The sequence below is a fragment of the Biomphalaria glabrata genome, chromosome 10 (assembly GCF_947242115.1).
Source record: "Biomphalaria glabrata chromosome 10, xgBioGlab47.1, whole genome shotgun sequence".
NCBI classification, from domain to species: domain Eukaryota; kingdom Metazoa; phylum Mollusca; class Gastropoda; family Planorbidae; genus Biomphalaria; species Biomphalaria glabrata.
This window is the reverse complement of record NC_074720.1, coordinates 15,999,128-16,010,474: the sequence shown is the minus strand read 5'-3', so window position 1 is coordinate 16,010,474 and position 11,347 is coordinate 15,999,128. Positions and strand designations below refer to the sequence as shown.

The 11,347-nt window shown below is 34.8% G+C and overlaps 1 protein-coding gene across 20 annotated transcripts in view; it reads right to left on the bottom strand.

Annotated features, from left to right (window-relative positions):
• Positions 1-368: 368 nt before the first annotated feature.
• Positions 369-11,347, bottom strand: part of LOC106058482 (uncharacterized) — a 92,724-nt gene continuing 81,745 nt past the window's right edge. For 12 of the 20 annotated variants that reach the window (XM_056045140.1, XM_056045131.1, XM_056045146.1 and 9 more), the window contains 4 exons: positions 11,023-11,064; positions 7,468-7,551; positions 3,996-4,147; positions 369-2,737 (listed from right to left, as the gene is read on the bottom strand). In XM_056045140.1, coding sequence (XP_055901115.1) covers positions 2,551-2,737; positions 3,996-4,147; positions 7,468-7,551; positions 11,023-11,064 — 465 coding nt within the window. In that variant the 3' untranslated portion in view covers positions 369-2,550. Of the gene's footprint in view, positions 2,738-3,995; positions 4,148-6,270; positions 6,395-7,467; positions 7,552-11,022; positions 11,065-11,347 lie in introns of those variants that run through there. The other 8 variants (XR_008780345.1, XM_056045138.1, XM_056045137.1 and 5 more) reach the window with 8 other exon arrangements.

The window sequence follows — 11,347 nt, the reverse complement described above, 5'->3', positions numbered from 1 at the left end:
TTCTGTAAATTATGCAGTCGTCTGCAATTAAATTGACTTTTCTTCCTGAACTACTGCAATTAGGTGACTTTTTTATGTTAAATTAAAAATAGTAGTGGACCTAAGACTGTTCCTTGAGGTACACCAGCAGAATTTACTACGGTTATTGGTGTTGATATAAGAAAATCCTGAATCTATTGATGTAATGAAAACCATCAGTGCCAAAATATTTTGTTATTTAAGCAAGCTATGGTGGTGATAAGACAGCATCTGCCTTTTTATTTGAAGACTAGGACTACACTCAATAAATTAGCATTTAAGTTTAAATAAAACAAACCAGCAACAAAGAACCAACAATACAATTGTGAAGAACTAATATAACAGTGTCAAAGCTTTTATCAATGTTTTATTTGCAGTAGTTTGAAGAGAATGAATTATTATTTGATACAAAATTAAGAAGAGTTAGAAATGACAAAACTAAAATTGATCAAGTGAAATACAAATGTTTGTTAACATTTTGGTGAATGCACTAAACAGTGTAATTGAAAGTCTGACACCACAGTGCATTATTTGGCTGGGGTTGACATCTCCTTGTCATAAGCGACCAGAGCTTGCTTTAAGTCTCTGGATCAAAAAGTTCAGTGTGTGATGCATGCAGAATGTGAAGTCATCTCTGAACACAAAACAATGAGCAGCCTCATAACATTATGCAGGTTTTAATTCTCTAATCAAGAAAACGTGCTCAGCTGATACATTTTTTTTTACATCAGGAATTTAACTTTACAGGACAAAAAGACATTAAAACAAAACAAAATTTTAAAATTGTAGTAATCATTGTAACAAATTTAAATAAATGTTTTAATTATACAGGGCTTACAAATACAGTTTTAGCAACTTTGTTTTCCATAATTTAACCACACCATTCACATAATTTGAATCATTTTTAAAGAAATTATTGAATTCCTACCTTGAATGTTAAGTAGATATTAGTTTCTCTTATTATTAAATGAATGTTTTCAAGCACACACAGAACAATGAAAACAAAAACATCTTTGTACAGAAATGAGAAGAATTAAAATAAATACTTTTGTGTTGTTTTTTTTTATATTGTATATAATACTTGACATTTTTTGTTCATCATAATAAAAATTCCATTTTTAAAAATATGTCCCTAAAAAAAGATTATTTATAGTATGTTATATATATGTATGTATATTTTGTATTAGATTATATACAAAGAAACGATGAATCTCTAGACTATGTTGAGTGAGTAGAGATGATGCAATGCAAATTATGCTGTGTTGACAGTTACACTGGTAATACTGCCAACAAAGAAATGAAAAAAAAAAAAAAGCCACACATTCACATGCCACCTGGCTTCAGGTCAGCAAAAAAGAAACAACTGCCTGGGTCAGCAAGACCATCATTCACTTTCAAAGCAGGCAAATCATTAGTGCAGTAGTGAACAACAACAACAATAATAATAAAGTACAAAAGTATTCATAAACCCAACACTTATTTGCCACCAACGAAATGTTTGGTTGAGGGTGTTTGTTTTTTTTCATTCATTCACACAAAACAAGTTTTTGGTGTCAGGATTAAAAAGGCACCAAAATTAAGTTTTGATTTTACACACAAAAAAAGTTTCAAAACACACCTGTTAATCAGTTTTTGTAAATTAACAAGCAGAAATCGTCTATAGTGCTAACCATTATGTACACACATACAAGGTGAACTGCTATTAGGTTTGTCTACATAACAAAAAGAAACATCACAGGAAATAAATAAATGTCACATGAAACAAAATCTCCCTATTTGATATTTGTTTGACAAAGTCCATACTTGATCCTTACAAAAGTCACATTACATTAAATGATTGTAAAGAAAAATAATTGTTGAGCATGTAATACAAATAACATGAACTCCAGTAATAAGATGTTATTACTGCAATATATAGAAGAAGCTCTTATATATATCAACAAGTACTTAGAGAGTTTTAGAAGTGGCTTTATAGAGGACCAACTGGCAAATAAAGGAACTCCAATACTACTGTATTGCAATCTTTTGGACACAAAACTCAACACTGTTCTCTAGAAATAAACTTACATTTTATTTTATCTGGCAAACTGGCATTAATAATGCATGATACTTTTGATTCATAATTGAGAGCATGACTTAACAGTTTGTCATTTCCAACAAGAGAATTTTAAAACATGTACACATATAGGAACAATGATCTAACTTAGTACTCAAATCTCTTTGACCTATGATGTGTACATCAGAAAGTGTATTTAGGACAGCTTACTCAACTAAATGCATGGGTCAGACCATGACAAGAGTTGTCCTCAACCTCAGGTCTTTTTAACACAATTACAACAAACCAATAGGATCAACTGAGCTCAATGTTTTCTCTTGACCGCATTTTATGTTGTTTTTTTCTCCAGTTTTAAACTATTCTGGTTTTCATTCCAAGGGAAAAAAAAAACAATGAGTTCAGCTGATGAATCTAAATGGGACACTCAAGATGAGAAATGAACTATTCTACTAAGGCTAAGGTAATGTGCTGGATCACTATGACTTGACTGTGTGTTTGCCATCTTCCTCCCCCTCCCGCTCATGTAGATTGGGGTTACTGCTCCAACGTTTCTTGTGCTGAACACGCCCGAAGCCCTCATCATAGTTTCCTTTGGTGGCAAATAGTTGTTTATAGTGGTTAGTGCAAAATATAACCTCATTATTGATTGCGAACGTCTTTGGCCTGGGGATAAAAGTAAAAAAAATAAATCCATTAAACTTAAGATATATTATGTTTTCATTAATGAAGATGAAAGTGAATACCGGTAGTCATTTGTGCTTAAATTTAATTAAAGTAAAAACACATTGGAAAAAAAATGCAAATAAACAAATTGAAAATCATTTTTCATGCAACAAAATTGTTTCTAAAAATAAATCATGTAATATAGAAATATGAAGGAATTGGTAGATGAGCTGTTCAAAAAGAGGCAACACATAGGTCATGATAGGAAACATGTATCTGGACAGAGACCAGCAATAACAAGTCTGTATGATCAGTGTACAAGATGAGACATGAGAGATGATGAAGTTTCAACTACCAGTAGTCAACAGATTTATGGTTCAACACCAAACGGAAATCTTCACAACCAAAATCATGAACAAAAAAATTATATAGAAATAAGGGGGGGCGGGGGGTAGAACAATACCTATACACTATTTTGATCCTTGCCTATATGACTTTCAAATTGAATTTGAGTCTGATAGAAACCATCATTAGGACCACACAGCCTAGTGTGCCATGTTTTATGTTTTTTTCTCATGCCTATACTAGAGGCGACACAAACTCTTTTGTTACCATAGGCCAGGCATTAGGCTACAATATATAAACATTGCCATGACATCAGAGTGACCTTTGACATGCAGAAACTTGGACACACAAAACAAATATAAGTATTATTAGAAAATAAATCTCATGCTAAATATTTTTTGTTAAGATGGTTACAGGAAATGAAACCAACAAAAAAAAAGTTATTGCAACATGGGGGGAGGGGGGGGGGAGAGAAAGGCTGTTAAATTATTAGGCCACTACATGCACTGGTTGACTTTTAGTTATTCAGGGTCCAGTAGTTAAAAGCTACATATAAAGAAAGTTCATTCGCCTAAACTATCTCTAACTGCTGCAAAGTCTATTCTAAGCTATTGCAGAAGTACAACAACATGCAAATTAACATTATAGATTTTTTTTTTTAAAAAAAAGGGGGAAATTATTTGTATAAAATATAAATATGATAAGTTGGATACATTTTCCAAACAGAATTGTCTTATACTGGTAGTGTAAAAATATGAAAGAAGTTTTTTTTTGTTTTGTTTTAAATTTACTTTTATTTCTTGTGTAAAACATTGGGTTCAAATGTTAGCCTAAATGTGTCTGTTTCTAATTCTCCACCATATCTATTCTATTTTAAGTTGAGTAGAAGCTTGGGGAATAGGACAAGCCTTACGTCAGTACAGCTTTGCATTGTGTACACCTGAAACAGGCTTTGTGGTAGACCCGTTTGTTCATCTCCAGCCGCTCCATGGCATACACTGTTTTGTCACATGCCCCGCATTTCTCTGTCTGAATGGCAGCCCTCATGCTCTTGCTCCGGCCCACCTAACAGGACGATATTAGTCAAAAAACAAACATAGCATCAAACAAGTCAAGCTGCAAACATTTCTGACTTTCTTTAAAGAGTAACAATACTAAATCTTTTAATTGAGTAATTTAGAAATAGGCTAGGAATAAGACGTCACACCAGTCTAACTAGATATAGAAATGGTTAATAGCAAACCAATCTATTTAAAACAAAAGTAACACACAGAGTTACATGGAAATTAAGACTTAATGCAATAATCACTCTTATTTAAAACAAAAGGAAAATTTCATTTAAAATAGCTGCAAATATTCAATCTAAATTAATAAAATAAACTAAGCTAATTTAACAGGATTATTAAATAAATAATAAATGAATTAAATGAACATGTAGAAGTAATTTGTTAACAAACTATCTACTGTTACTTAAAAGAAAGATTACATGATCTGATTAGTGTAAATTAAGTGTGAAATGTTAAGAGAAAATCAAGCATTAGAGTTGAAGACTGTTGGATATGTTCTCCATGCAAACAGAGAGATGAAAAGTGCAGTCATGCAACACAAAGCATTAGTTAGAAAGTGTCAGCTCAATATTAGCTCAAAATAAAACACAAAGCATGCTCTTTATCTTCTAGAAGAAGCTGCAAGGTGGACACAAAAAAAAGTATTAAAAGATTACATGCCAACTAAGAGTGTTACAAATGTTTGTGATGTGAGCAATTCAGTTCAATACGTCTTGTTACTAGTATATGAATTAGTCTCCAAAGGCTTTCAAAAGTCAATCATGGGAAAATGATACCCTATCATGTTTATTACCCTAACCCAAAAACTGCAGCTTGTATTTCTTTGTGATGTTCAAGCAGCTAATAACTCTCTTCTGACACATGCTTCGACCTATTTTGAGTTTAAGGTACCGGTAGTTAAATTAATTAATTAATTAGCTAAATATGTAGCCTTCCAGCTTAGTAGCTTTAATTACACTGAAAGAAAACAAAATCTGTTCGATGCTTATTCATTTCTTACAATTTAGTCAGAAAATTAAAGTGCTTAAAAAAATTCTAATATTTTTGTTCATTGATAAAGTGCTGCAGATGGCTATATTCCTAATATAAACAACCATAGTACTTCACAAATTTAGATTTTTTTCTTTACATGATATTTTCACTTCCTGGTCACATGAAACTAAGAAAATTTGGAATTATTTAATAACTCTTTTCAATGAAGAGCTTCAAGAGAACAATTTAATTTGTATACATTACTAAATAATAAATGAATCCAGTTCAATGCATTTAAAAATAAAAACAAATGACCTATGTACTGGAGAAAATTAGGAGGCACGAAGGCTGAGTGGTAAAACACTTGGCTTCCTAATCTGGGGTATGGAGTTCAAAGCATGGAGAAAACTGGGATTTTTAATTTCTGGATCTTAAGGGCGCTTCTGAGTCTTACCCAGCTCTATTGGGTACCTGACATTAGTTGGGGAAAAGTAAAGTCGTTGTGCTAGCCACACAACAACCTTGTTAACCATGAGCCACAGAAACAGATGACTTTTACATCTTCTGCCCTATAGATTGAATTGTCTGAACTGGAAACTTTACCTTACTGCATAAAATTGTACAAAGTTTATTGTTACCGATACTTGTACTATTACTAGCATGTTTTAATACTAAATCACACTCATAAGATATGACAGTATGCATAAATGTAAAGGATCTTTGTTTGGCTACAACATAGATTCTATTCTTCAGTTAAATGCAAAATATTTATAGTTGTCTATACATGCTTTTAGAGGCAAGTTGTTTCTCACTATTTTCATATGATCAAAAAATACTTTATTCATTCAAATGCCTAGAAAAGAAATATTTGAACATTTTTATTAATACAAACATGCATCTTCAATAAGCACCAGCTTTAGAGACTAAAACATCTTTTAGTTAATGACTCAAGTTTTCAATACTTTATTTACATGATTACAATTGAAAGAATTGCTTCAACTTCTATTTTATTTTACTTAAAACATAATATGAATATTGAGTCATTAACTATTCAAGGTTTATGTTGGTTAAGACTAAGCAGATATTTGACATCGAACTAAAGATGCACAAAGAACCAGAAAGAGAAGTCAAAGGAAGATTACTGCATACAGATACATGGGACCAGAAATAAACTCTCCCAGTCAGCTACAGTCAGGCTTAAGTTCTTTGATCAATTCAAGTTGGCATGCGTTCAAAATGTATCACAAAGCACCATCCCTCTCTGTATCACATCCTACAGTGTTAGTCATAATAAAATGAGATCATATCTCTATAAAAGTGATGTTCTTTTCTTACTTTGATCAGTACACAAAGTATTAGTCAAATAGAAACAAAAAAATTGATGTTAGTATTGATCCTAAATTAATGAGTTCAAAGAATTGGCAAGAAAAAAACTAACTGGCATTTATTACAAGTTTCCCCAGGGGAAAAACAATTGTCAAAATGTGTTGAGAATAGAAGTATATACATATTTTAAGCAGTAGACCAATGTATTTTACCGAACCAAAAGATATGCTGGGTGGTTTAGATTAGTTTTCAGACTTATTCACAGTATTGTCATAGAGCCAAAACTCCACATCTTGAAACGAATCCTAACCTAATGAACACTGGCTAGAACATATTATTGCCGGTATTTAAAGAAGAAATTACTACAGCTGCAGAGATTATATTCAAAATATACATCTGTTGCATTGGTTATAGAGATAATTGGCCATTTCTACTGTAGCTCCCCCCCATTTCCTGTCTATAACAAATACAAAGTTGCACGAGTGTCCAATACTTGCTCTCTTATATAATTCAGAGTGTCCAGTTCATTATTGACACAGAAGAAACAAATGTATAGTACAAGTCAAATTCAGACAATTAAGTTCTCTCAAAAGTGTACATTAAAAAAAAAGTACTGAGGTACTTTTAAATAGGTACTGGAATACTTTTAAATAAGTTATTCTGTTGTTGTGGCCTTGTCTGTCATGCAGTTCAAGCTATCTAGCATTGACTCAATTGTTCAACAATATTTTAGGTTGAAACTTAAAAAAAACAACAACTGCTGAATTCTTTTCCTACATTTGGTTCAAGTCATACAGCCAGGAGCCAACTAATACTTTAAATCATTCTAAAAATGCCAGGTAGTCTCTTCTAACTAATTCCCTGGCCTACAAAAGAAACAGAAAAAAAAAGTTGGTATATTGATTTCTCTCCAGGGTATTAGAGTAAAAAAAATATGCAAGTGACTAGAACAGGTCCCAAACAGGCCCCTCTAGCAAACAATATACTTTATCCCCCAGTTGCCTCGTTGACTTAACAAACCTTGTCTCCGATGTCATTCTTAACATTGTCATTTTCCATGGTGTGATCACTTTCTGTTTCGATACCCTCTGAGTACGTTGAGTCCTACAGAGTGGGGTGGAAGACAATAAACAACATCTCGTCTCATATCAACAGCAATCATTAGACCCTTCAGTTCACTCAACATACACCCAGCAGCAATACAATCAATCAATATTTTTTTTTTGTAAATAATGTAACTGAAACTGATTGATTTGTCAATAAATGTCTTCTTGCTTTGTCACAAAGTCTTACATGCTAATTTCACAGAAACTCAGAGTAAATGCAATATTTTTGTCCTATCCATTAACTTCTTTGCTAAACAGACTGCCATGTTCAGAAATATGTTTATAAATGGTAGAAATAATGTAGACATATTGGGGACCAGAACCTAGGTGAGCCATAGAGAAACAAGAAAGAACTCTGAGCCTTTGTAAAACATTTGAGAACTAGTATGCAACTGATACTACTAATATGTGGGCCCTGGTGAAATAATCAAAAGCTCTGTACAAGAATATTTTTGTCAATGGCGGTGTCTACTATTTAAAGAACAAGCAACTGAGCAGACGATTATTCAGAGGTGCAACTGGTTAAAAAGGTCAAAAGTCAGACAAGGAAAGAAAAAAATGTGTGGTGGGAGGGCCTGAGCCGCCAAGATATATTGGGGGGGGGGGGGGCTGTGGCGGTGAGCTCTTGGTATATTATTTATGACGTATGTTCCCTAGAAACACACTGGCCATCGACCTTTTCATTACAAATGTTCGATCCCTCCATTAGTGCTAGTCCTCGCATGACCTTGTCAAGTCAGTATGTTAAAAGTCTGCTCCACGATGAGACCTGATTTCAGTCAACTCTACAACGATAGCGTGTGTTGTGTGGTAGCAATGTAAACTGATGTGTTTTTCTAGCGCCACGCAAGTCAAGACAACTAGATCTAATCACATTTAGAGAGAATGATTCAAGCCAGACTTAGCAATTGGGCACAAGTTCCACGGCAGCCAGTGTCAAAACTCTAAGACGGGTCCAAGAAAAATAAAAAAAAACACCCAATGTTGAGATCTAGAGTCGAGTGCAAGTTGTGAAATCTCTCGAGACATGTATGAAAACCAAACACTTTTACAGTCATACACATTTTCCCCGTAGCTTCTCTGAACTAACAATCTGATTCATTGTGCAAGGGAGACATGAAACCAAACCACAATAAAAAAAAAAACAGCACGTGCAGCTATGCTTACCTCCCCTGCCGCTGACTAAGTCGGCACACGTAGAGCTAACACGTACCGGTAAAGCAAACTATGAAGACCTAGTACACCATACTAGCTGCATCACAGTGCTAACTAATGGCATCCGTCACCCTTTTTAACACTGCTTAGTCACACTCATACTAATCTATAGTCAAAATGCGAAAGATTTAGATCACATTCTTTTATCTAGAGCTAAATCGTCAAACGTTTTAATGTATTTCCTAATCAAATATTTCAAATAACTAGATATATCATCAGCTAGATCTAAAGGTTCTTTAAAATAACAATACAATACACACTTGCTACATACTTACTAGATCTCAATTAAAGTCTATCCTTACAACAGACACACACTCAAAAGCACACAGATATCATGTGGCTCCAGTTTAAGACCAACCCACAGACTGAGTCGTGTTCCTAACACATAAGTGGTGGGAAAGCTTACAGCACATACACGCGACACTATTTTTAGAGCGGAAACCCAGTGAGTATGGGAGTAGCCGAACTTTTTCTTCTTCTCCTTTTAGCCCATCACCCAACACGAAATATTTGTGTATTGGCGGCGATGAGGAAAGAGAGGATAACTCTTAGTCTCATGATTAGCCGGAGATAACAGACGTAGGCTAGAACTGCCATTTTTTCAACCTTCTTTATCAATGGCGTTAGCTGTTCGAGATGTGGGACTTTCATTAGTCTACTGTATAGTAAAGTAAACAGTACATCGGACTAAAGAAAAAGTCTCGAACCAAAACACACATGTCGAATAGATTTCTGTCTGATGGTCTATCCAAAAATAAAAATGCATACATACTTTGACCCAATCAATCCTTAAATTGAAATAGTGACATAGTCTAAATATGCGTGTAATGGTGGCATTGATAAAGTATAAAGCAAATGCTCAAGATTGTCACAAATCCAATTAAAATAATAATAATTAAAAAATTACTGGGGGTGGGGGACCTTGTGAAAGCCATGCATCATAAAAGTAGCACTGGGGGGGGGGGGTAAACAAATGATCTAGAGAAGTACAGGAAAATAGGGTGAAACAAAGACACGCTCTGACGAAGATTCGAACCTCGGACCTCCAGCCTGACCAAAACAAAACTATGTGGAATGACTTTCAGTGGAATGACTTTCAGTGCATGCTACCGCTGTACGTCTAAATAATTTCGTCCAAAATAAAGTAGTCTCCAAATGTCAGACTATTCTCCCATTCGCCCCCCCCCCCATTTATTTGTATTTTCTAGACAATGTAGTCACAGATTTGCATCTATCGATCACGTTTACATGACAGAGATCTAAGTATGTTCATTACGCCACCATGTCCGTAGTTGTCTTTACAAGATCGATGTTCCCCTGCGAATGATTGGTTCCATAACGTTAGAAAGATGAGGCGTGCTTGTCCTACTGGCTGCTGGACTACTTTGTACTGCAAGTGCTAACACGCAAAACTCAAATCTAATGACCTGGTCACCTGGTCAAGTAGATGTCTACCACTGGTGTCATTGGGGAGTCCAGTAAATACAAGAAACTGCTATGAAACGGTGTGTGTGGGTAAGAACAACAACTAAAGTGTCCAGGACCTTTGACCCTATCTTCCACAAAGAAAAACAAATTAAATCAAAATAAATTGTCTTGGGTCAGTGGCGTGGCTAGCTCTAACCTTTAAAACGCGTGTGGTAGTTTAGCCTCTAAACATCAGAATTGTAATTCCATTTTGTATGTACTCGTTAAACAGATCAGCACTTTAAGGGTTAAAGAGACAAAGGGAGCACGAAAGGGGGAGGTCAATAGACTACACACCAGTTTGAAAGAAAATTGTAAGATGACTGCCTCCTATCGCATACGCTGGAGGCCTGATTGTCAGCCCACTGGAAAGGAGTCTTCCTGGACAAGTTAACAAAGATGCTGCTGTGAGGTTGTGACATGGTAGTTGCATGACTATTACTGCGTTTGTTTACATCAAGAAACCGTTTTCTAAAACATGAAACATTGCATTCATTTAGGAATGGGCTTAAAGTTGTAAAGTCACACACACACACTTTGAGGTTCCTGTCCCACTACGTCATCTCTACACTAGTTACTGTCTGTCGTGACGTGCGTGTCCAGACTAAAAGGTTAAGACGAGAGACTCCATGCAACAACAAGCAAAAGATATTGAAGATTGAAAACAACAAATCTCATAGTGCAATGAAACAATATAACATTTAAAAAAACGAAACAGGAAAGTGTGAAACAAAACAAGTAATTAGTAGGCAACAGTGTGATGGACAACAGATTATGAATTACAAACCTTCCTGGGAGTTTTGCGTTTAGTTTCTACTTCCGCTTCTTCCTGTTGGAGTAAGAGAAGGGTGTTAGTAGGATGAGGGTTAGTTTGAGTGGAATGACCGACAAACAGAAAAGAAGGGGGCAGGGTCTGCCTGCAAATACTTGTTCCGTCGGTCCAGTAATTGACTATAAAAACAAAACTGGTTTTCATTCATTGAGACAATGGAAGTCACACAAGCACAAGAGAACTAATGTTTATTACTGCTAGAGTAGTTTCCTTTTTTTTCCCCTGACATCTGTGGCAGCACAAACAGGTCAGCGATGACACGGAGACATTTCGGGCACGC